The 27,092-nt window shown below is 34.7% G+C and overlaps 1 protein-coding gene across 1 annotated transcript in view; it reads left to right on the plus strand.

The window, feature by feature from the left end:
* DNAH7 (dynein axonemal heavy chain 7) overlaps positions 1-27,092 on the plus strand; it is a 122,247-nt gene that overhangs the window by 29,770 nt on the left and 65,385 nt on the right. The window contains exons 19-34 of the mRNA XM_064451976.1: positions 1,239-1,425; positions 5,460-5,653; positions 6,771-6,969; positions 7,564-7,704; positions 10,796-11,008; positions 11,911-12,020; positions 12,498-12,666; positions 13,951-14,053; positions 14,155-14,282; positions 15,466-15,678; positions 16,737-16,835; positions 20,007-20,255; positions 22,922-23,071; positions 25,319-25,501; positions 26,253-26,429; positions 26,719-26,850. Coding sequence (XP_064308046.1) covers positions 1,239-1,425; positions 5,460-5,653; positions 6,771-6,969; positions 7,564-7,704; positions 10,796-11,008; positions 11,911-12,020; positions 12,498-12,666; positions 13,951-14,053; positions 14,155-14,282; positions 15,466-15,678; positions 16,737-16,835; positions 20,007-20,255; positions 22,922-23,071; positions 25,319-25,501; positions 26,253-26,429; positions 26,719-26,850 — 2,647 coding nt within the window. The remainder of the gene's footprint in view (positions 1-1,238; positions 1,426-5,459; positions 5,654-6,770; positions 6,970-7,563; positions 7,705-10,795; positions 11,009-11,910; positions 12,021-12,497; positions 12,667-13,950; positions 14,054-14,154; positions 14,283-15,465; positions 15,679-16,736; positions 16,836-20,006; positions 20,256-22,921; positions 23,072-25,318; positions 25,502-26,252; positions 26,430-26,718; positions 26,851-27,092) is intronic.

The raw sequence follows: 27,092 nt of genomic DNA on the forward strand, positions 1-27,092 counted from the left end.
CCCATGTAGGAGTGTCCTGTTGAGAAAATTATTGCCGTGGTTCATTTATACGATATATATTTTAACAGCCTGTGCTTTTTATAATAATTTTATCTGTACTGTCCAGTGGTATGAGAGTTGTAAAAAATTATACTCACAGGAAAGAACAATATATGTACTTGTTACAGGATTATGAACAACATTTTAATTTTTTTGCGAATTGCTTACGTCAGTGAATTAGGAATACCCATGACATTAGAGAACTGATAATATCACATCTGTCTGGTATTGGTGAGATAGCAAGAAGTGTTAAGTGGTGGTGGTAATTTTAAAATTATGCAGAAAAATTGGGGAGACTTAGAAAAAATTATAAAGGATCTTGAATTTTTGGCTATCAAAAGGAAAGACTGAATAGCTATTGAATTATAATAGTGTACCCATAGTGGTGTGCAGTAATATTGAAAGACTCTTTAACCTATCAGACAAACATCTTCAACACCCACATTTGGAATTTGAAGTCAGAAATAAAATGTGACTTAACCATGGACTACTTACTACTTGAAATTAAGGAGTAATTTTTTTACTTTTAATTAATAACCTTGTAATTAACACCACATGCCTTTTCAGGACAATGTTTACATATTTTTGGTTTAGTAGTTTAGGTTACTTTCATGTCTGTCTTTCGCCACCTCAGCCTGCCTATCCTAGCAAACAGTTAGAAAAAGGGCTCTGGCCTTTGGTGTATGCCAGAAACCAGACTGCATACTCAATTGAAGTGAATTTGTCCACAGATACTATTACATGCTAAAGTGTGCGCTACTCACTATTCACTCACTACTGTTAGTGAATAGACTGTTAGTCTATTTATTAGATTAATCTACTTTATAAAATCCTACAATCAACCTCGCAGATGATCCCGTTGCAGAAATTAATGTGGACTTTGTTATGCAGGAAGTCAGACTGGGTGAATATGATATTTTGCTGAAATCTGAAAACTCATACCTGTTGCACTTCACAGAATCACGGAATGGTAGGAGCTGGAAGGGACCTGTGGAGATCATCTTGTCCTGTGCCCACTGCTTGAGCAGGCACACCTAGAGCAGGGGGCACAGGACCACATTCAGGCGGGTTTTGAATATTTCCAGGCAAGGAATCATTTGCTGCTGAATATGCAAGTTGCAAAAAGAATCTTAGCAGTCTCCTGGAAATGTTTTACTGGAAGCATCTATTAATGCATTTGAACTAATGCTATTTTATAGGGAATGGGAAGGAAAGCTGTTATTGGTACAGGAGATCCTCGATGAATGGCTGAAGGTTCAGGCTACTTGGCTTTATTTAGAGCCAATTTTCAGTTCTCCTGACATCATGGCTCAGATGCCTGAGGAAAGTAGACGGTTCAGTACTGTGGTTAAGACATGGAAAGACTTAATGAAATCAGTTTTTCAGGTAAGTATTTCTGTCTTAAGAACATAGAGTGGATTTCTAGTATGTGCCAAAAAAAACCTCACACCTGCTTCTGATAACACAGTGATCTGTTTTCTGTTTCATCTTAGCTCCCTTTCTTAGATTCTTTCAAAACTTATTTTGCAGAACTGTTTCACATAGAACCATAGAAGTGTTGATTGGGAGGGACCACTGGAGTTTAGTTAGTCTAACTTCTTTCTAAAAGCAGAACTTTTGCCAACACTACGTCAGGTCAGCCACAGGCTTGCTTTAGCCAAATTTAAAAATCTCTGAGGACAGAGATTTCTTGCAGGTTACCTCCATACACTTCAGTGCTGTGGTACCTTACTAATGAATAATTTTTTCCTCATGTCCAAGCTGAACCTCCCAAGCAAAGATTTGTATTTGTTGCCCAACTGTCACTGATGAGAAGTTGGCTCTGTTTTTTTGCAATTGCCCTTCATGTAGTTCCTGGCTACAGTTAAATTATACCGTATTTTCCAAGTGCAAGAATTTCAGAATTTTGTTGAGCATTATATTTCTGAACATTTGTGTGCTGAATGATCTGTTTTGATAACATTTTCTAATTCAGATGTTCAGTGCTAATCACATACAAAGTATTTTTTGAATGTGGTATGTGTTACTACTGGCAGAAAAAAAGAATAATTTTTTGCACAGGAGAGTGTAAGCATCAGAATAGAAGTTTAATAAACTAGTTGATTTTGGCTAAACAAATAGGCATTATTTTCCAGAAGATGGCACTCTGTTTCCGCAAATGCAATGTTTGAGTTTCATGGCTTGAAAGAATGCTCTTCCCCGGTCTATACGAATGGTCTTTCTTAAAGCATAAAGCTAACTTGAGTCTGTTCATGCTTTTTTGCATTTATATGCCATTGTATTATAAAATTTCTTTATTTGCTTAGCTTTTAATCACAAATTTGAATAATCATATATTATTCCTTCATTTTAAATATCTAATTTAAGCAATGCATATTAATGAGGGTTAAGTTACTTAGTGGATTAATTTCCACTTCCCATAAATTAAAAAAAAACAACCTAAGGTACAGAAGCTTTTCTGTCTTTGTGGGAAAGTAAGTTAAAAAAAAAAATTTAGACCAACCAGAGTTAGTGATTTAGTGATGGTCTTTTGACAAGGTATTCAAACTATTTGTATACACTTGTTTAATACTATTTTCTTGATACAGTTGATTCCCCTAAATGACACTGACAGTGTCACTGACAAAATAAGTTACACTGATGTTTTGAATGACTGAGAATGATGGCATTCTCTTTTTTAAATTCATGCCTTAGCAGAAATGTAAATAGGAAATCTATGTTGAAGCATAAATTATTTTTTCTTGACTTTTTCTCATATGAAAGAAAAACAAGCAGAAATAATCCTTTTTGTAGAACTGGCAACACAGCTTTGATTTCCTTTACCAGTTGCATTTACCCTATTTGCTGACATAAATATGCTAAGAAAGGGAACAAAACATCTTTCTGTTGACAGTGTATAGTTATACAGATCTTTGTGCATTAAAAACTGTTTTATAAAACCAATTATGAATTGTGTTTGTATGCTGACAGCTTAATTGTCTATGTATAGATGAAAAGCATATGTAGTTATTCTGGTTTGGTATGATGCAAGAGCAAGTAACAGAATGTAAATGTATTTAATGTACAAAGGAACACTAGATTGTTGTATTAGGGAGGTGCACCCCCATGAAGATCAATTAGGTAAACATAAATTTCTGGGGTTTTTATGGTAGATTAGAAGTATATGTGTAACACGAGCAGGGAATTGAACGAAAGCTGAATGCACATTGCAAATAATTTCAAAATGTTATGAGTTTTTGAACTGAAACTGAACCTGGAATTTATTTAAATTCTCCAAACTGAAGCTGAACAGCAGTCAGGTTACTGGATCAAATCCGCATTGTCATGCTGGGAGGGGTTTGTCCCTTACAGATACCTTTTGCACCTTCTGGGCTTTGCCCAGCAGTCTAGCCTGTCTCTCCTCATCTGTCCTTTGCAACATGAGTCACCCATGCTTCAGCTCCGTGAGACTCTGTTCTGCAAACCCTGTCAGGGACTTTTCTGAGTGGGACATTCTGTATTTGTAATGGGCTTTGACAAAACTGGTCCTAGTGGAAATAGTCTGGGTACATCTTTGATTTCTGCTGTCCGTTGTTGGAGTATTTTTTGTTGTTACTGTCAGCAGTTCTTACAAGCCCTCAGTAAATTGACTAGTCTGAAATTCTCCCTACCAATCCCTGTAGTGTTTCTTATGGTTGGATATACGTGTGTGTCTATTTTATTTTAATCCTCGGTATGTGTTCTATGCTGTGTGCTTACAGGTGCTTACTTGCTGAGTAGAGCAGAGGGGACCGAAGGGTTCACCAGTATTTCTAGTTAGCTCTGTTTCCGTCTACCTGTCGTCATTCTGGCCTCATTAAAATTCCAGGGAAATGCAATCTGATTTAGGTGGTAAAGGAGGTTAAAGGAGAAGCTATAGTAGAAGCTGTGTTCCCAGACTTTGGGAGGTGGAGCAGGGGATTGGGATTTATCTCTTTCCATTTTCTTGCCAGGATTTTGTCATTATATAACCTTATGTATTGCAACATGAGTAAGTTTGAATCAGTTCACGGTTAACAAATCAGTTAACGTACTGGCACTGGCCTGAACTAGAATTGAACTAGAATAAATTCAGCCACAGATGAACCCAAGCCCGTCCTGGAACTGACTAGAAGTGTTTGCTTAGTTTGACTTCCTCAGTCATAAATCCGCATAATTTCCTACTTTTCCATGTGCGTCTCATTTTGCTCCCAAAACCCCATACTTGGTGAGCAAGATTAAAAGAACTTAATGATGATTAGGCTATAAACTGGTCATAAGGCATATTAAATGCTAGAACCTGATGTTCAGACAACTGTATTTCTTTAAGTCGTCTTATCTTGGCAACCTTTAGTTCTTTTGCAAAATCTTTTTTGTATTTGTAGTATTTGAGATAACTTTCATCTTACACAGTAGCTTTTCTAAGCATTACATACGTTTAATTTGAGACGTTAATTTAGAAAGCACTAGAAAGAATTTGGAAAGCAGCCTATGTCTTAATATGTATGTGGTGGGTTGACCCTGGCTGGATGCCAGGTGCCCACCAAAGCTGCTCTATCACTTCCCTTCTCGGCTGAACAGTGGAGAGGTAATGTAGTGAAAGGCTCACGGGTCCCCAGCTATCAAAACCTTGCCATGTAAAGCTGATACATTATCTTTTGTCATCTACACAGTGTATAAATATGAGAAACCCAGTGTTTATCCAGTAGTGTATCTTGACAGGTGTTATTCAGGTGCTATTGTAAAAAGAAAAAAATATATTGTTCTATATTCTTAAAGCAAGTATAACTTTGGATCTTCTGCTAGCAAAAAAATAGCTAGTAAATGTATTAGGATCAGAGAATACCTTTTTTTAGATCACATTACTAGTTGGTGTTAGTACTGAAGTGTCAGTGTTGCTGTCATACAACTTTGTCATCTCTACTTATAATCTTGTATATGTATTTATATATCTTATGGAAGGAAAGTAAATCTTTTTGCATTGAATTCTGATAGATGATTGTCACAATCTGTGACTGTACTGTTGTCATAAAAGTACGCTTTTAAAAATCCATCAAAATGTTTTAATTTTTCATGTTGCTTAATTACATAATCCAGTTGAATAGCCAGTGTAAATTGATGTTGCTCCAGCAGAATGATGGGAATTGTGCTGTTTGATTAATCGAACCTGTTTTGAAAATTATTTTCAAAAATAATAGTTCATGTTTTGAAAAATTTACTTCAATACCAACTACCCAACTACTTTTTGAGAGAACTCTGGCAATGAACAAGGTTAAAGGTTAGTTAATTGTAACCCTGACAATGGTTTGAGTGAAGTAGAATTTGAAGTAAAGCTTTATTTTGCTTAAGACTTCCTGCAGTGCTGTGTGGTGATTTACTTGAGAAGTCATTAACATTTTTATCTGGAATAATTTCTTTCCCAGGACAAACGTGTGCTGACAGTAGTAACAATAGACAAGATGTTGGAAAAACTGAGGAAGTGCAATGAATTTCTGGAGCTCATTCTCAAAGGACTTAATGAATACCTAGAGAAGAAGCGCTTGTTTTTTCCCAGATTCTTTTTTTTATCTAATGATGAACTCCTTGAGATTCTTTCAGAGACCAAAGATCCTACTCGGTATGGTAATATTTAATAGATTTATTTTTGACTCACAGTGCATGCAGATAGCCTTGTCATATTATCTCTCTGAGGCCGGAATTCTCTTTTTTTCCTCACTGACAGTTATGGCATTAAGTATCTACTTGGTTAGATTATGTGATAGGTGAATGAAAGAGTAATTTTTAACATGGGTAGTTAAATACAGTTCTGTTTTCTAAACTAGTATCACTTCCATACACTGTTTTTCAGAAGAATCAAAAGGCCATATATTAATTCATGGTAAAATGAACATGTCTGATTTTTTCCAGTAGAAAACTGAATATCAGGTGGAACATGTATACCGCTGACTTGAGTTTTACCTTTTTAGGGGCAGGCAGTTTAAAGTATTTCAGAAGTTTTTTGCCATGTTTTAACTCTGGGATTTCTACTCCCCAACCTCATTCAGGATTAAACTGCAAAAAGTATAACTCAGTGTAAGTCCTTCTTATACTGAGTAGAATTAACTCTATGAAGATTCCTGCAGAAGCGACCTTATTAAGCAATATAGCCTTCACTAAAAGCAGAGGAACTGGGGTTTGATTCCCAATATGCAGACTTGATAGCGTGCAGTGAATGCAGTGCGAGGTCATGGAAAAATAAGAATGAAAATAAATAATAAAATGACAGTTCAGTCACAAACATTCATACAGTGCAATGAACAGGACAAGTGATCTTGTGAGGGAAAAAAATCTTAAAGGTGTGGGTTTTTCTATTTATTACAAGCTATTGTGTTAAGGTTGTGCCTGGTTGCTTTACTCAAATTCCTTAGTATTTACTATAGTTTGCTGGGAATGTGTAAACAATGAGATTTTATGTACTGTAGGTGGATTAGCAGTTAAAGAAAGAATATTTGTTTATCCTTACTAGTTTATATGTTAAGTAATATTTTACATATTTAAACTAAACTTAAAAAATATGGTGGTAGGCATCTTGCAGGGGGTAGTACACAAGAATTATTGTTGAGGATAAACTTTTTTAAACAAATGTCAAATGATCTTTTAAGTAAATTATTCAGATTTTTATAGGTAGGTTGTCTTTGGTACTATTGGCAAGAAAAAATTGTCACATGCTGTTTAATACTAGTTTTGTTTTCTAGAGTACAACCTCACTTGAAAAAGTGTTTTGAAGGAATTGCAACAGTGGAATTTACTGATGTGTTACATATTACACACATGAAAAGTAGTGAAGGAGAGATTGTGGAACTTGTAGAGACAATTGTGACATCAGAAGCTAGAGGTCAAGTTGAAAAATGGCTGGTTGAACTGGAGGCAGCTATGGTGAAGTCTGTCCACAAGGTAACAAGTCCTAACCTCTTATTTTCTAGGCTAATGTCATTCAGCATTGATTTCTTTACTAAACATTAACATATACTGGAATCACTTTTTATTCTTTGCACCTAACATGAAAACAATGACTTCAGTCTTTAAAGGTAATATATATATATGTGTGTGTGTGGATACATATATATATATATGATTTTTTTTTAGTTCTGTTGTCAATTTCTGGTTGCAAAATTCTGTAAAATTTTAAAAAGTTAAATAGTAGAGTCAAAAATGCTTGCTCCAAGGATTCTTTTGTCAGAGATTGTTCTTTAGCTGATGTCATATTAAGGGACAAGATTAAACTGAAATTTAGAATGTGTTATGAAATCAGTTCTCAGAAATTTTGTGTGATCACTTTGGTCATATTATGATATTTTGTGGCTTTTTTAGCTTTGAGAGATTTGCTTGCAAGATGTCAGCATTACAGAGTTGACTTTGAGGCCAAATCTAGACCTTAGACCTTGATTTATTTTTTATTCTCTGTAATACAACCTAACCTAGATTAATTCTAAAGCTGAACATTACCTGTTTTCACATGTGGTTGCAGTGTTGCTTTTTCCTGTCTAGGTCATTGGGGATGCACTTGAAGCTTATCCAAAAACTCCACGTGTTAACTGGGTAAGAGAGTGGCCTGGACAAACAGTTCTTTGTGTATCCCAGACTTTCTGGACAATGCAAGTGCAGATGTCCATTAGAAATGGCCAAACAGTAAGTATATTTTAAATTTATGGCAAATTGATATGTAGTAGTAAATCAGATCTTTGGTAATAATGTTTTTTGATTAATAGGTGTTCAATGTAATAGTTAATCTTTTGAGTACGTACTTTAAAGATCTACCTGAAATGTGATCCTTGAAGACTTTGAAGTTAATATTTCTTTTTGGGTATAGGCACCAAAGCTTCCGCACTATGTCAGAGTGCATTCTGTTTAACTCAACATGTAGATTACGTGTTTCTGTGAAAGCAGCCTAGCCGTGTATTCAGGTGGTATGGACTAGTGTACCTTGTCTGTTTGTCTCTGGTGTGGAAGTCTAACTTACCTTCATTAATGTTTAGTGCTTTTTATGAAGATGGGCTAGGATTAGCATTAGAAGATGTATACCATCCTCACTCTTGTCAAATAATGAATATATATGCCTGACTGGTACAGAATTTACAATCTGTTAGCTAGTGCTAGTGGGAATAAAGGTATTTAAGGCACTGAATTAAGATTCAGGATACATGTTTTGTAGAACCTTTCTTCTGTTTATCACTAAGGCTTAATGCTCTCACCTGTTGTATTTTGAAGTGTTCCAGAATTGCCACCATCAGATGAGGCAACTAGATTTGCATTCTCTGGTATTTGGACAGAAAGAAACATCAAGTTTTTCAGTTACACATAAAGTTATAACTTTTTGATACTTCATGATACTCTTCTCTTAATTTCTGGTTTTTTTACAATGACATGGTATAATTTGAAAGAACTTGTATTTTTTTATTCTCCCTGATCAGCTGAGCTGTACCACAAATACAAAGTTAAATCCAATCTTTAATTGATATATTGAGCAGTATTTTAAGGCTGTATGACTCTCTCTGCTTATTCACAAGTTGAAGCAATGGCTCCTGCTAATAGTGGCTTTTTTGAGCAGCTGCACTTCTGACGTGCAAGGAGAAGAAGCTTCTGAGTGTCTTGGAATAGGGTATTGAAGGAACAGGAGGACATCACCTGCTAATACAAGGAGTAAATCTTGCAACAGATTGGAAGATCTTCCAAAGTTTTGAAAGTTTTGAAAAGTTTTCTTTTCCCGGTAATAAAGGAAATCCTCAGTTTCTTGGGGAAAGAAATAAGGCTTCTACATATTCTACACTGTTAATCCTCAACTGATGAAAGAATTTTGGGAAGGAGAGACAGGAATTCTAGAGATTTTAGCCAGCCTCACCTTAATGAGTCTCTAGTTAATGTTGTTAGTGAATAAAATAGGAAATTAAGCAAGGGTTAAATTCATTTGCTTTTGGGAATTTTTGTTACAGAATTCTGAGCTCAGACAAAAGCTCTTCTGCTGGTCTGTATCAAGCCTTTTCTGTACATGGGCATGCAGGGAAAGCTGTCTTTCCTCTAGCTTTCACTCAAATTCTGTATTAGTGGGAATTCTGCTCATCTGGCTTCAGCCCAAGAATCTTTGTTCTGCTGCGGAAAGAGGCTGGTATGTAGTGAGGCAGTGGAGAGGCATTTTGCATCTCCTGACAGTCTGTAACAACTCTGTGGCAGGGAGAAGAGCTCCCTGTCTTACAGCCTTCAATATTCTTTTCCATTTCTGTGTTGTATACTAAAGCATAAGAAACATGACAGACAATCTGTGACCACATGAGAGGCCAAAAGTACTACATTCTGCCTGAAGCATTTCAGTGTTTTCTGGGAGAGGATGTCAATATCTTTTAAGTCACTTGTTAATATTAAGTATGTGTTTATGCATACATGAACATACACACATGCTCCCTTTCAAACATTTTTGAATTGTTTCCAACAAAGAACTGTTGTGCATAAATCAAAGGTGCAAATTTCTTACTAAAATGAAATAATGAACTAATATACTAAGATGCAGTATAAAACCAAAGGTGTTTCATAATTTTGAGAGCATTGTCTTGTGGACCATGTGTATTCTCAGTGACGTACAGTCATATGATCAGAACAATAGCACCAAGGGATATTACTGATATGGGAATTGACATACTCTGTGCCTCAGCTGATGTCTCATGTTTGCTGAGGAAAGCTTGGTGGTAAGCAAACGGGTTTTATCCCTGACTTGAGTTGAGGTATTTCAGATTTTGTCCTGGTCGGAACTTCTAATGCAACACTATAGAAATTGAACTGCTTTTGAACTCTGTGTTTAGTGCTTTATTGTCATTAATAAAAAGAAGACATACTCTGCAGATAATTATCCAAACTTAATTTTGGAAAATAATTGGCTGAGATGAGAGATCTCAAAGCCATCATACTCTATTGAGGGTTACCAGTGCCCAGCGTGTTTGGAGAGGAACAGCAGTCTAGTAGGGAGAAAAACCTAAACCAGACCTAGATAAGGTTTTCTGCAGACAAATAGAAGCCATTCCTTTATAGAAACATTCTTTGGTGTGAATGTATTACTAAGGTTAATTCCCACTTTTTAATTTAAATTCAGTAAGGCACTTCATCACATCTAAGTACTGTCGTGATGCAAGTGCTTTCCTTAATTGGGCTTTTCCTGTTTACTAGCAACTTGTTAGCCTAAAGAAACTATCAGTTACTGTGTAAAAGAAATTATTAAGCTCTAACTGAAAACAGACTATAACCAGAAGTCAGTAAACTGAAAAATTGTAGAAAAAAATGCATTTTCTTGTGAACTTTTTAAATTATAGATGTGTTATTGTTTCTATATGTTGTGGGACATAAAGGTGTTTTTCTATTATGACAGTGTCCCTTAACCACAGAAGGTGTATTGTATACGTGTAAGTAGATCTTTAAAACACGTGTGGCATTTTCCTTTTCTTAATGTGAAATGTATAAAAAGATAAGGACTATTTCCTGTGTTCCAGGAAGAAAATAGTGTATCCTGTTTTGTTTCCAAATACTTATCACTGATGTTTTACATATGGTTCTTTAAAAGTAGGAAAAAACCAAAATAAACCAAAAACCCTATTGAACTACCAGTGAATGAAGGACATTGTACTACTATTACAGTGAGGAGAAACTTTTTAATATAAAGAACTAAAAGTAATACATGAAAAAATAATTATGCCTTAGACTAGGCATGCAACTTCCTACCTTCTAAATATTTTTGCAGGCACTAGAGGATTTTCTGGAACAGAATAACAGACAGATTGAGGACATTGTCACCTTGGTGCGAGGAAAGCTGTCTAAGCAAAATCGAGTGACTCTAGGAGCGCTTGTTGTGCTTGATGTTCATGCTAGGGATGTTCTTGCATCTTTAGTAAGCAAGAAAGTCAAAGATGAGAGTGACTTTGACTGGTTAAGTCAGCTTAGATACTACTGGGAGGTAAGTGATACCTCTCAATCCTATTAGAAGATAATTTCTGTTCACAGTTTTTCAATTTCTGTTTGCTTGTTGCACAGAGAATGGTTACGCTACTACAATGAGAATTTCTGCTGATAAGAGAATACCTATAACCAATAATTTTATGGATTGCTAACTAGAATGGCGAGTAGTCAGATGTAAACAGTTTTTAATTAAAATCACTTTTTTCGTCAGTGCTGACTCTCAGTACGTTTGCTGAATTTGCAGGAGGGTTTACAGACAAAAATTGTTCACTCAGAGTGTATTTTGGTTTTCTGATTCTGCAGGGTAAAGAATGCTAAAGGCAGGACAATTTTCCGTTAGAGTTTTTAATCTGACTTACTGTCTATTTTATTTGTGCATGATGTTTATTGGAAAAAGAACAATGTTTATACTGGGTAGTGGTAGGATACAATATTTTACATTTATCAGGACAAGATTTTCTGTAATACAGAAGGCACTGTATGTAAAAACAAGAAAAATGTATATGTAGGGATCATACATTGCAGTATTGGAGTCATCGGATTGACCATGTAACCACAGCTATCCGTCACGATTACTTCTGTTGACCTTTTAGAAAGTTGCTAACTTTCTAAGTAGCTACACAACAGTTTTACTCTGCAACATGATTAGTAGGATCTTTTTTTTAGGTAACAGTTAATGCAAAAAATGGTATTTTTGTGCCAATACTTTAGTAACTATTAATTGGTAATTTTTTTGTTTGTTTGAGTGACACTGAAACTAGTGTCTCAGTGTGATCAGTAGTCTGCTGTTTCTAACAGCATGCAGCCTGTTAAGGAACTTGAGAAGTAGTGTTGAGTTGTGGGTGTGGGGTTTTTAAAAATTATTTATTTAACCTATGAAATTAATGCCCTGTTTCTTAGGAAGGGCATCTACAAACAAGGATGATCAATGCTGGTCTGAGGTATGGATATGAATATCTGGGCAATACCCCTAGGCTGGTTATTACTCCACTTACAGACAGATGCTACAGGTAAAACTGCAAGTTACCAAGTGTACTGTATTAGCAAGAATTTATTTAGTTGAGATATTTTAATTATTCCTGAGAATAAATGACTCCAAAATTGTACTTTTTATGTTTTAATTGACATAATGAGAATAGGATTAATTTATTTTGGTGGAATAGAATTGGTCCTGTATTAATATTTTAATTTAAATTTGTAATAAGATTAATCTTTTGTGACACTATAATAACTGACAAATTACAATGAGGATTTAGATTTAGAAAGTGGTAATTAAGCTATTAGCTTATGTGAACTTCTAGTAAATTTCATACATTACTACACATTTGTAAACTACAGCACAGCTGGTCAGAAGCAAGTAAACTCTACCATCATAGGAAAATGCAGACATGAAACAAATTTTTTTAAGTTTCTGGTAGAAATTAGAGGAGCTGGAAAAAATAGCATGAAAATTTGTACAATTTTTTTTTTAATTATTTTATTTCCAGAACCCTATTTGGTGCACTACATCTACATCTTGGAGGTGCCCCTGAAGGTCCTGCTGGAACTGGAAAAACAGAAACCACAAAAGATTTAGCAAAGGCTGTAGCTAAACAGTGTGTGGTTTTCAATTGTTCTGATGGATTGGATTACCTTGCATTAGGAAAGTTTTTTAAGGTTTGGATAAACCTTGAGAGTCATATTCTCAATTATATTAAAGGCCTTTAATTGTTTTGGCACTTGAAGCGGTCTTAAGATATTGTAAATATATCTGTCTCCACTTCCAGGCTGCTATATAATGCTAGTTTTGTACAGATAGGCCTTACCATAAGTTAAAATCCAACTGAGATATCAAAATGTTTTTTATGTGCTTTGGAAATGAAATATACCATAATGATTTTATTTACTTTAAATAGACAACATAGGTGCCATTTCAACGAGTACATTTTTGATAGCTGATTGCAAATTTCAGGGGACTTGAGGTTTAATCTAAAATTTAAATAAGCTGATAAGAATCATTATATTACACAAATCAGGCATATATTAATTTTGATATTAGCCTGGGAAGACAGCTCTGTATTATGAAAATCTATCCTGAATGGACATCTGTGTCTTATGGTCCAGTGTCCTGGTTTGAACTGCAATGATACAAAAATAGAGCAAGTATGCTTTCCTCCCTGGCATTATTCTTACCTTCTGAGTCTGAGGTGGCATTGGAATGATGTGATTTGTTTTCAAAATTCAACATGACGGAAGTTAGCCAAAATAAGCTAAATGAAGAGGTTTTATTTAGAACAGTGAAGGCAAAATTCCATGTCTTAACTGGGAATTTTAGGATTATTGTTAACAAAGCATGAGATGCCATCAAAAGACTACCAGTGCTGCAGAGGCGGTAGAGTAGCATTTGGGGAGCATATCTCATAAAAGACCTATTAATTAACCAGAACTGTAGGAAAAGAGAATAATTCTTTAGTTGTGCCATAATATGCCATAACAAAACAGTTAATTTTAGCCATGAAAAAGTCTTTAATGTTGCCTTTTGTCACTGTGAACCCTGTTAGCATAGATGGAAAAGAGGAACAGATTTTTTGGATCTTGTCTATGCTGAAATCTTTCCCCCTTGACCAGTTGCAAAATACTGACTGTAAAGTTAAAACATACAAAATGTGTGTATTTGATAGGCACTTCGCGTATAACAGAAGAATTAGGATTTTGGATTATTGTGTACAGGTTTTTTGTCTTAATTTTTTTTAAACAAGCAAACTTATTTTTTTAATTTCTGTAATTTTTTCCAAAACAAATTCTATCTGGAGTGATTTTGTTTACAAGTTAGTGCTCTGGATCGTGGATATAGGTCCTCTCTTTGCACATTAAAATTTTTTCTTATTGCAGAATTGTTTTGATCAGCATGTCCAAGATAAGGAGTTATCTATTAATTAGTCATATGTCTGTCTCTTCTAGGGTTTATTGTCTTGTGGGGCATGGGCTTGCTTTGATGAATTCAACAGGATTGATTTGGAAGTACTCTCTGTGGTTGCTCAGCAGATTTTTACTATCCAAAGAGGTAACATGTTATTTTAATCATATCTTTCACTTATATATGACAAAGAATAAAGATGCAACAAAACCTGCCCAGCAATGACATTAGTTTTTATTTCTCCATAGGCATCAATTCAGGATCTGAGTTAATAGTGTTTGAAGGAACTGAACTGAAACTGAACCCTACATGTGCTGTCTTCATTACCATGAATCCTGGTTACGCTGGGCGTTCAGAGCTTCCTGATAATCTTAAGGTATTATAACACTTGCTATTTTATTACTTTTAATAGCTAATACAGAAAGTAAGAAAATAAATAACTTTTTGTCAAATATAGACATTATTAAGCATATTTAATATCAGTTACCTTCAGTTTTTCATTACAGTAGTGTAAAAATCATCTCTCAGAAAAAAAAAGAAATTAAAAAGGATAACTAGACTGAAAAATAGGAATAAATAAATTTTAAAATGTCAGGAAGTGGTTGCTTGATTCAAGGTCTGTCTGTCAGGATAAAGAAAAAGAAAGTTTAAAAAAAACCCCAAACTTTGTGTATTTCTTGGCTAAGCATCTGAAAGTTCAAAAATTAAAAGGAGTGCTTTATAATGTACAAGCAGTGAATAATATCTTAATATTGAATAAAAATGTGGGGGGTGTTTATTAATTGCTCTTTTTTCCTCACCTTTTGGTTTCATCTGAAGGGACTTGTAGTGTTTTTAATGTAAACAGAATATAAATCTTTTATTATTGAGTGATTTTTTTACAAGAGTGCTACATCCTTTCTAACCCTTTAAATACTTTTGTCCTCTGTCCATAGAAAGAAAAGGAAATCTGAGGAAATATCTTGATAAATTAATAAAAATGTAGAAAAGTACAGTCTTAAACATTTCTCAGAACTGTCTGGGAATTTTATTCACTAACACATAGTATGAATAAAAGATTCAAATATAGTGCTTGTATAGATGAAAGAGGATAACTTTTTAAACTTCCTAGTAGAATATACAAAGTAGCGAAAGTTTTGTGTGTTTGGAATTATTCTGATGCTTGTTTGGTAGAACGATGGCAAAATTTGAAGCATAGGTTGCAGCTAAACAATGCTAGTAGGAGTCTGACAACAACAACTTGTTTGTGGTAATTGTACTGCACTCCTCTATTCTTTCTAGAGCTTGTGGTGCTTTATGTGTTTTTGTTGTTAATCTTGGAATGACGAAGACCTACAATGACAAATTGTCACAATGGAAAATAAAGTACTTATAAGTGTTTATGGAAAGCCATTAAATATATTGTAGTAATATTCGTGATAGTTAAATTTAATTGGCTGCCACTGCATTAATGAAATAATTTAAAAAACCAGTACTTTATGTAATTGTAGAAAAAAAGTTGCATATAACAATGTGGTATAACTTTTTCTGATGTGATTTTTCATATACGCATTTACTAGGCTCTCTTTAGAACAGTAGCTATGATGGTTCCCGATTATGCCATGATTGCGGAGATTGTTCTGTATTCTTGTGGGTTTGTTACTGCTCGACCTCTATCTGTAAAAATTGTAGCTACGTATCGTCTGTGTTCAGAGCAGTTATCTTCTCAGTACCATTATGATTATGGAATGAGAGCCGTGAAGTCAGTACTGACTGCTGCTGGCAACCTGAAGGTAAATATCTTTTTTAATTTTCTTTGTCATCCAATAATTTAGTAATGTGTCCCTTTCATAGCAGAAGTTACACTATTCTACATAATGGCAAGTTGGTGTTTAAAATTTCATCCTGTGATACCTATGAAAATGAAAAGGGTATGTATTAGGGCATAAGCTGAGGAAAGTAAGGATGAGATAAAGCTACTGGACCATTCACTATGCCACTTGTCACTGAATGACATGCCTATTAAGTGTGCTGATTATCTTTCAAGAATTGTAGTTAAATGCAAATTTACTGACTTGTTTGGCATGTTGGCCACTGCTTTGCTCTGCCTTTCTTATCAGTTTTAGATGCCTTTGCCATAGTATGTGAATACTTTCCAGTAATGCTGACTAATATCTGTCACATGTGACTTATCTTTAAGAAAAATGGTGTAGGATGTAGTACTTTGTTTTGGCCTGCATTGTGGATGAATGAATACATTTTACTAAGAAACTGAGCTGTTGTTTTATTAATTCACTAATTTTTATCTAGGTAGACTAGTATAATTTGTAATTCTTTCATTCCAACATTCTTTCAATCTATAATCCTACTATTACAAAAAACCCCTACAAAACCTAAAATCAGTAACTAAGCTATGTATTGTGGCAAAAGAAGCACATAATTTTTTATTATTTTTTTAATAATCTGGGAGAGAGATCTACATGCAGGCTTTTACAATTTCCACTTTGCTGAAAGCAGACATTTTATGTCAAAGTGGGGAAAATTATCCTTCTTAGGAAGAAAAGGAATACATATTAGAAAGCAAAAAAGCAATGGTTTGGGGAAAAAAAAGTCATATCAAATTTATAGTAACACCCATTACTGGGCATAAATTAAAGTGAAATTGGCCTGACTATAGAAACCTACTGTGAACACCTTGATATGAATGTATACACATACACCCAGAACATAGGCTGTTATCAGTGGACCTGACCCTGCCAAAATAATTGCACAGATGCACAACAGAAAATGTTCAGTAAAAAAGGCAAGTTTTTTTGAGACTCTAAAAACTAACGCTTTTTTTTTTTTTTAGCTGAAGTACCCGATGGAAGATGAGGAAGTTTTGCTTCTTAGATCCATTACAGATGTCAATCTGCCTAAATTCTTGTCTCATGATTTACCACTTTTTGAGGTAGAAAACATAGAGATTTTTAGTAACATAAAGAGCCTGCTAGAAATACTAGTTGATTAAAAAATATTATATCACAGGTTTATCAGAGAGATGGACCAAAGACTTTTTTAACCTAGCCTATAATTATTTTAAAACTTAGTCTTAACTGTTCCTTCTAGGTGTATATAGCGAGTGTTTGGATTTTGATAGTTTAGACAATGAAAGTTTCTTCCAAGTGTCCTGTTTGAGATGGTAACATACTATTTTTATATATCGTGTAGTCAGGATTTCAGAGTACTGTATAAGTATTCTTATGAAATAGGTAGGTACTAATAGTCTCCTCTTCATAAGAGAAATTTGGATTTTTATTTAAAACGTGCAAAACAGTAAATAGACTAAGTGGCCCACATTCATTCTTGTCCTGAGTTGATCTCCGTATGGAACTGAGCTGGAGAAATGATCTATAACTTCTCCCCTGATTTACAGGATGCACCAACAGTCAGTCTGTGTCCTAATATGTGCCATTAGGATTGGACTTCTAATCTGTTACACAGGATAGGTGTGTTTAATATACCTCTGATTGAACCAGACATGTCCAACACAGCTGTGAGCTGTGAACTTCATTAGGAAAAGTTTGCAATGTTCTTCGGTAGCTGTGAGCTTTCTGTATCCTGTTAGAAAAAGAAGAAAGGATCTGGGCTGCTGTATATAAATGATTGGAAACTGTGAAATATTTGTCCTTCATGTGTACCTTTTTAAACATTAGCAAAAAGATCTTGTTTGGAAAAAAATTATTTCTTCACGTACAGCCATGGGAATTTGTGTGCAATTGTACGCTCTTAACATCAAAAATTCTCATGAGTTGTTTTGGATAGTAATAGTTATATTTTAGCAATCGTATTTGTTCTAGTTGTATTTTCAGTGCATAATACTTATTTTTGTGTAATTTTGTAATGGAATAAAATGAGGTAATTTCTGTAAGAAAACTTCCACAAGAGCATGAAGGTAACATGGAAGCTCTTTGCTCTAGGTATTTTTAAGAAAAAGCCTTAGAAATCTGAAGTATAGGAAAGGTAATTGCCTTTCCCAAAGTGTATGAAAATGTAATGAATTAGGAAGTGAACATATGTCTCTGGACACTGTTACTGTAATCTAATTAAAATTCTGCCTAAATTACACACTTGTTCCTTGAGAACAGATAATGACCATGAAGGGAGATTCCATATTTGAGATAGTGAAGATAAATTTAGAGAAGTTGTCTGGGAAAACTGAAGCATCTTCACTAGCTGTTTCTCTACGTTTCAGTCTTTAAGAATAGCAATGTTAAGAATTTAGTGTACAGAAGGTATATTTATGAAATAATACTATATGTTTTTCACTTTCACAGTATAACAAATGTACGTTGCTTTAGAGATGAAATAGCCTTGCACATACTAATATTTGTTTGCTGGCATATTGCAAAACCAGGAAAAATTTTATAGTTTGAAGCTAGGAAGTATCACATTATTGATTTGTAAACAGCAAAAGAAGGCTAAGGAACATAAGGCTAATAAATAGAATTAAAGTAGATGATTATGTCAGTACAGAACAGGTGCATGTTACAAGGAAAGACACTGACAAATGAACATGATGCCCCAATGTCACTGCAATTAGTTATAAACTGTGGGACAGATTTAAGAGTCAACAGTAAGTTAGGCCTAGAGTATGTGGGAATTGTAAAACCCTAATTCTGTTAGTTCTGGATTAAAGTAGCTTGCTTTGAAATTCTTAAAAGATACACAATTAATTAGAAGGTTTAAGTTCAGCAGTAATATTGTAATTTAAAATTTTAAATGTGATTTTAAGATTTATTTCCAATTTTATTATGAGAAATATTAATTTTGTCCCTCAATTTATATGTCATGCTTGAGAGAAATGGGGAAACACCCATGTCCTCCCTCATTAATTTTAATTTTTCTAGTTTTGCCTTAATTGTTCAGGTCTCCAGTGTAGTCAGGTACATCTGGCTTGGGATACTCAGTAACTCCCTGTGTTTATGTAGGAGCACGCAAATGATACATGCTTTATCTGTCATGTTTTGCTTAAAACTCTGCTTCACTTCAAATTATTTATAGTCCTTCCAGATTTTTGAATCTTGATTTTTTTAAAAAAACACTTAAAGAGATTTTGCTTTAATACTATCTTGTAGTATATTGCATTGGGCCTATCAAAAAGTCTTTGGGCCCTATCATACTTTAACAGTGCGTGGAGAAAAAGTGCAGGAGATGCATGACCAATGGAAATTTTACATCAAATGTGTTTCAAACAAGAAAAGCTGCTCACCTTGAGCACAGGTTGATATTTCTACTTGGGAAATATGATTATTTTCATTGGAAAAGCCCTGGTTTTGTCATAGTTAATTGTAAAACATGTCCCTGGTAGCACAGAATGTTAAACATATATTTTTATTTTAATACACTTTAATAAAGCACACACTTTAAGGTCAGGATGTGGTATGCTCATTAATGTGTTAACAGTGGAAACTAACAGTGCTAAAAGAAAACCAAAGCACACAGTAGAAGGAAACCAATGCAAAAAGTAACAGGAAAAATGTCTAAATAATGCTAAGTCCACCAATAATTGCTGTCATTGTCATTTCTAAAGAATATGTTGTATTTTGAATGTTTGGTTTTTTTCAGTAATCTTTGCTTTCCAAGTTGATGCTGCAGTTCTGTCTAATTTAAATGATCACCTTACGATTCTTTTTCTCATTTGTTATGTCTTTAGTTAATTCTGTATCTTTCTTGTTTTGTTGTAAGCAAAACTGCAGGATATTTGCTTTTACAATTAGATTGTAGTTAATTGTAGTTAACTGTTTTTCAGTTATTAAGGGAAAAATGTCAATTCTTTCTCTATATTCTAACTGCAAGTTTTATAAACTAGTTTAATAAAAGCAAATGTTTATCAGGAAAGAATATGCTTAGAAAGTTAATCCCTCCTCTATGTGCTCAGGTAAACATGAAAAAGCTACATGAAATAAATATCAATAATAAATTACAAAGTCAGAATTTTGGCTCAGACAAGGGTGACGTGAAATTCATAATTATTTTAATCACAGTAGATATTAGTATCAACAAAAGTTTGATTGCATGAGTTTCAAACCAAATTACTGTTGAAAATAAGTGTACTTTCCAATTAATTCCTTGGATATAGGGTATTACTTCTGATTTGTTTCCTGGTGTGAAGCTACCAAAACCAGACTACAATGACCTATTGGAAGCCATCAAAACAAACTGTGAAGCTATGAATTTGCAAATGACTGACTTATTTGCTATGAAGATCCTGCAGATATATGAGATGATGATTGTGCGTCATGGGTTTATGATAGTTGGAGAACCTTTTGCGGGAAAAACATGTGCATATCGAGTTTTGGCAGGAGCATTGGGAGACATATGCAAGAAGGTATCTAAACATTTTTGTAAATATTTCTGGTGAAAAATGTTTTCAAACAAATTTTATAAACATTTTAGTATTTATACTGAATACAGAATTTACTTGAACGGGTGTTATTCAATTCAGAACTACACCAAACAATGGATCTGCTTCATAAACTTCTACAAAGTTTTGAAGATTTTTCTGATAAAAATATAATAAGCCAATGTAAACCTAGAAACTAAATAGTCTCAAATTTTTATTATTTTTTAAACCATGGTATTTCAATTTTTCAGACAAATTTTGGATCTGAAACAAATCCAAGAGCTGTTCTGCTAAATAACTTCCTACCTGACATAGAAATGGGTAATAATTGTTCTCTGTGGAACATTTAAGTGGTCCAGTAGTATAGCTATATCAAATCCTGCTCAAATTCAAGCCATCAAAATATCAGTGTTTCATATGGGATCTCTGGAATCCTGCCAAGTGGCAGGGCTGTGGAGGCTCTTGCAGAATAATCTGATCATAGTTATTTTCTTTAGTATTCTGTGCTCTAAGGACCTCTAGATTCAGACTAGTCTGATCTGCTAGGATGGAATGTAAACCCAGTACAAGGCACTTCTTTAGCTGTTTCTGAAATTAAAGATGTTTAGGATTTGGGACTTGAGAGGTGGCTGTCCCACTCAGTGAACCTCAGGCACCTCCAGAGAAAAATAATAATAACCACAAAGCATAAGTGATCTTTAGGATACTGAATTTCTTCAGGCTGGCTGACTGGAAACATGCAACCAACCAGCCTAGCAATATTGTTTTATTTCCTTAATGGTGATCTTCAGGCACTAGACTGGCTAGACTTTTACATTGGTATTGCTATGGAACAGAACTCTGTTCTTATGATCTTTTATTAAAAGCTGTTACTTATTTGCTTGCTATATTAGAGATTAAATTGTAAAACTTTGGCTTTAGGTATGTTGGAGAAATTCTGTTCCTGCCTGTTGCTCCAATAAAACAATATTTAACTTTCTGCTTTTCCTTTTAATTCAGTGAATCATTGTCTGCTCCTTCACATTTTTGCTTGTTAAGGAAAAATGTTATGTGGTAGAGTAAGAAATTTTTGTCTTATGATTTTCTTTCTGTTAGCTCAGCTTCTCAATCAACTCTAATGATTGATTTAATGGTCATCACACCTATTGGAGCTCCCCCCCAAAAGAACTGGTATGAAACTAATCAACACAATTTCATTTTGAATATATGATAATTGCTTTTTTGGAGGATTTTTATCATGTTGAGGAAAATCTTCTCATTGATCTGAAGTGATTAGTGTTTTGTTCTGGGAACTCTAGTATTGGGACTATATCCAAATTTTATAATTGGGGACATTGTGATGAGTAAGATGAGAAGGAGAGATTTGTCATAAATGAAGTAAGAAGCTGCTAACAGAAATAATACAAAAGAAAATTGTAAGGTACTTGCAAATCTTGAAGATTGTAAATCTAAATTTTTGTCATCACAAGTGTGTTAATTTTTTTAGCTGGGCAACTGTGACAAAGCTGCTGAACTCAGTTGTTCTGGTTTTTTAAATTGAACTTTTGTCATGCTTTTGTGTTTGCTGTTCACATGCCTTAACTCTTTCTAAGATGTTATCCATTTTCCTCTTTCTTTAAATATTACATTTCCCTCTGAATGCTCACTTTGGTGAAATAAAAAAGTATGTTGGAATGAATTATAATTCAATACACACTGTCAGAAAACGAAGTTGTAATCATATTTTTTTATAAACACACTTGTTTCTCCTTTGAAACAGCATAATAAATTCCTGCATTTGTATTTCATGAAGGGAATCAAAGAAAGATTATGTGTATCTGTGGGAAGATGGCAGTCATTCAAGGCATTCAAGACTGCCTTGAAATGATGCCAAACTCCTGGTTTCTCAGTTCAAGTTCATAAACAGTAGGGCTGCTTTTGGAAGCAAGGAGGTTTTTTTTACTAAATCAGGGATACATATTTCTTATATTTTAAGGCTATTATAAGTAGGTGTTCAAATGAGTGTTTGCAGTTTGTCAGTTTGCTTGTAATTCATTCCTGTAGAACAGTAGTTTTTAACCACCTGATATCTGATGTGCACAGTATTAAATGTCATATTTAGTCACAAGCAGAGAAGAAAGAATCAGTTGAAGTTCAATAAAAAAGTAAAATTAGATATCTTCACATGGTTTTAAGTAAAAAGAAAAAAACCCCAAACCCAAACCAACTTTGTAATGTCATTTTGATATCAATCTCAGAAATTTATCAAGGCAGTCATATTTACTGCTTAAACATGGGAAAAGTGAGATGGAGAGACAAAAGGGCCTGACATGTTGTAATCCCTCTAAGTTTAAGAATAGAACTTGCATCTCTTGATTGACTGCCTAATTACCAGTTCACTAACACTTAAAAAAAAATAATTTTTATTTATCAAGCCACTCTTCAGTATTAAAATTAGAATTCCAACTACATATGATAAAGTTGGGATAATTGTATTTAGACACTGGTACACCATCTTTCGAATGTAATATGTGTAATGTCTTTCCTGCTGTAAACTAATGAAATTTTTATGAAGATTTAGTAATACATAACTGTAAAATTAAAAATAAAACAAATGGCGTAATAAATTGCATGTTTGATGTTAACAGAAGCTATTACTTTTGTGGCTTCAGGGGCTGATGGAAGAAAACAAAGTTCAGATCACTGTCTTAAATCCCAAATCAATGACAATGGGTCAGCTATATGGACAGTTCGATCCAGTGTCACATGAATGGTCAGATGGCATCCTAGCAGTGAGCTTCAGAGCATTTGCTTCTTCCCCAGTAAGTTCTTAAAAGGCTCAGAGCATTTAGCAAAGTGACTTTGCAATTTATACATTTTAGATTTTAATTCCATGTTGTTTGCACAACCATTGTAGGATTCATATGCTTAATCATTTGAATGCAGAGACTGCAGTTTGGCTTGATTGTAGTATGCTTCATGCGAAGTACTTTCTGGGTGCTGGTGAATTAAGATTTGTGTTTTACAGAATCACAGAATGGCAGGGGTTGGAAGGGACCTCTGGAGATCATCTTGTCCAACTCACCTGCTTGAGCAGGCACACCTAGAGCAGGGGGCACAGGAACGCATCCAGGCAGGTTTTGAATGCCTCCAGAGAAGGACATGCCACAACCTCCCTGGGCAGCCTGTGCCACTGCTTTGTCACCCTCACTGTAAAGAAGTTTTTTCTCATGTTTAGCTGGAACTTCCTGTGTTCCAACTTGTGCCCATTGGGCACCACTATAAAGAGTCCAGTCCCACCCTCTTGACAACCCACCCTTCAGATATTTATTGATAAGGTCCCCCCATAGTCTTCTCTTGTCCAGGCTGAACAAACCCAAGTCTCTCAGCCTTTCCTCATAAGGGAGATGCTCCAGCCCCCTGATCATCTTGGTAGCTCTCCACTGGACTTGCTCAAGCAGTTCCCTGTCCTTCTTAAACTGGGGAGCCCAAAACTGGACACAGTACTCCAAACATGGTCTCGCTAGGGTGCAATAGAGGGGGAGGATACCCTCCCTCGACCTGCTGGCCACACTCCTTTTAATGCACCCCAGGGTATTGTTGGCCTTCTTGGCCACAAGGGCACATTGCTGGCTCATGGTCAGCTTGTTGTCCTCCAGCACTCCCAGGTCGTTCTCAACAGAGCTGCTTTCCAGCACGTCAGCCTCCAGCCTGTACTGGTGCATGGGGTTGTTCCTCCCCAGGTGCAGGACCTTGCACTTGCTTTTGTTGAATATCATGAGGTTCCCCTTGGCCCAGCTCTCCAGCCTGTCCAGGTCTCACTGGATGGCAGCACAGCCTTCTGGTGTATCAGCCACTCCTCCCAGCTTGGTATCTTCAGAGAACTTGCTGAGGTTACGCTCTATCCCTTAATCCCCGTCATTGCTGAATATATTAAACAGGACTGGACCCAGCACAGACCCCTGGGGAACACCACTAGTGACAGGCCTCCATCCAGACTCCGCTCCATTGATCACAACCCTCTGAGTTCTGTTGTTGAGCCAGTTCTGTGTCCACCTTGCTGTCCACTCATCCAACCCACACTTCCTTAGCTTGTTTATGAGGATGTTATGGGAGACACTGTCAAATGCCTTACTGAGGTTGAGGTAAACAATATGCACTGCTCTCCCTTCATCGACCCAGCCTGTCACACCATTTTAGAAGTCCTTATGTGAAGGGTTAATGTTTTGTTTGTTTGTTTGCATAAGTTATAAATAAATGAACACTTAATATTTCTACCTCATTGTTATTCCTTGTTTTGTCTGATTATGGCCCAAATCTGTGCTGTTTATGTATATGGACGTTTTGGCATTTATTTTGGAATAAACTGCTGTCTGAATGTTGCTCATGGCTGACCTTCCATTAAAGTCCCTTGAAGTATTTTCACTGAGTATAATAAAAGATGTACCTACCTGACACACACTTTACTTTTTGCTAGTGATTGTAGTATCAGACTCTGCCCCCATAAACTTAAACTAGTAGTATGTTGATCAGCCTGAAGCTCACCATCTCTAATAACATTTGCAGAACTGCACAACTGCTTTGTATTTTCCTATAAGAAATATGATTGATACATATGACTAGTTGTTTATATTGTAAAAAAACAGACATACTATAGTTAGGACTATGGTAATATCTTAAATTTGGTCCTATTGAATTCCATGGTAAGTGTGCAGTACACATGGATGAGTGGTATCTTGTTCTATTAACAGTTTCACTGTTTTATAAGTCAAAGTATTTGAATATGTTGCAGACTGACAGAAGCAATGTACTGCATCATGAGTGTAACTAAAAGAAAGCAGACACAGATAGTAACCTTCTATAGTTAACAGTATATACTTTAAATTTATAAAACTAAATTGTGAATACAGATTGTCCTTTCAGAAGCTGCTTTCGAATACAACTCTGTACTCCAAATATTTTCAATTATTTTTAGTGGAAAATAACTTTAGATCTGAAATATTAATTTTACAGTAAATGTAATAAAATAAATTGCAAATATTTGATTACAAATATTTTCTGCAAACCAGACTCCAGACAGGAAATGGCTGGTTTTTGATGGGCCAGTGGATGCAGTATGGATTGAGAATATGAATACTGTGCTTGACGATAATAAAAAGTTGTGCCTTATGACTGGAGAGATTATCAAAATGTCACAGCAAATGAGCCTTATTTTTGAACCAATGGATTTAGAAGTTGCTTCTCCTGCTACTGTAAGTACCTGCCTTTGAAAGACTGATTACAAATGTCTTTCGTTATTGTGATTATAAGTTTTTAAAAATATACTCAACTGAGAATACTAATAGTTTGATATTTCTTTATATGTTTACAGAAAAGAACATTGTAGCTTGGTTTTCTTGTTTAAATTTCTCATTGTCTTACAATATGATGTGAAAAATTACGTATTTACATCTGTAATGTAAATATACGGAAGACCCTGTAACTGTTCCAAGTCCAGCCCTTGAAAGTCCCTGACAAGAAAAATAAAATAATTCATGTGCAAATCTTTAATTTCCTACACAAATTCTGGTATAACCAACAATCACTGAATTTCTGGCAGCTGTCTATATCTGTCACACCTATTTTTTTCTAATGGCACTTTGTGGAATGCAAAAATTGTCTCTTCAATATGAATATAAGTTTAGATAATAATATAAACAGAACAAAATATCTGAATAGTCATACCAGGAAGGAATTTTTACTTACAAATTATAGAAAACTTAATTAAAAATTTTTAGGCCCTCTAGTAGTCAGTTTATCATCTTTTGTGATAATAAAGTGAGGTTTGAAATTTGTCTTTCAGGGCTCTCAGAACCCCACTGTATAAAGTGTACACTTTATACCAGTTTCTAATAATCCCAGAAGCTGTATGTTATAACACTGAATGTTATTTTAAGTTCTTGTTGATAGGAAAAAAATTTGGAGACCATATAAGGTAACGTGCACCTGTTTGTTTATTTTTAGGTTTCAAGGTGTGGTATGGTCTATATGGAGCCCCATATGTTAGGCTGGAGACCATTAATGATGTCTTGGCTAAATACAATGCCTTCAGGAATCAGCTCTACGCATAAAGAATTTATAATAGGCCTATTTGACAGAATGGTTCCACTCTGTCTTGAGTTTATTAGGAAATACACAAAGGTAGGATAAAGACATTTTCTGAGAAACTAAGAGTGTATGAATTATTTTCACTTCCAAGTACCAAAGGAACAAATGGTTTTATTAATTATTATTTTAATAATAATTTATTAACAATATTAACAATAATGTTAATAATGTGTGTATTGTTCAGCTTGCTTCTGAATATATTTTAAACACATTTATTCTACAGTATTTTTTTATCTTCACGGTGCGGAAGAAGACCCCACCATCTAGCAGTCTTTTTTCAGTGAGTAAAACACCTGCAACGGAGGGTATTCTTTCTTTTCAGGAACTTTCGCCTACTTCAGATACAAACTTAATTCGATCACTGATGAATCTGATGGACTGCATGATGGATGAATTTGCTGATGAAGCCAAAGTTAAAGCTATGAATGACCATGACATTTTCTCTTGGTTTGAGGTAGACTGTTTAATATACAGAATAATGTATTCCAAACTAGGCTTTAGTGAAATGGACTTCACAAGCAATAAAACCTGTATTTCATCATTAGAATACATATTTTGTAATGTCCATTGAGGAAAATACTATTGCCTTCTTTATAATTGATATAGAGTTGACTCTGATGTGTTTGATCTCTTGCTATAAATTTAACAAATATTATACTAACCAGCCAAAATTGTATATGATTCTTCAGTTTCTGG

Source organism: Phalacrocorax carbo, chromosome 5 (assembly GCF_963921805.1).
Source record: "Phalacrocorax carbo chromosome 5, bPhaCar2.1, whole genome shotgun sequence".
NCBI classification, from domain to species: Eukaryota; Metazoa; Chordata; class Aves; order Suliformes; family Phalacrocoracidae; genus Phalacrocorax; species Phalacrocorax carbo.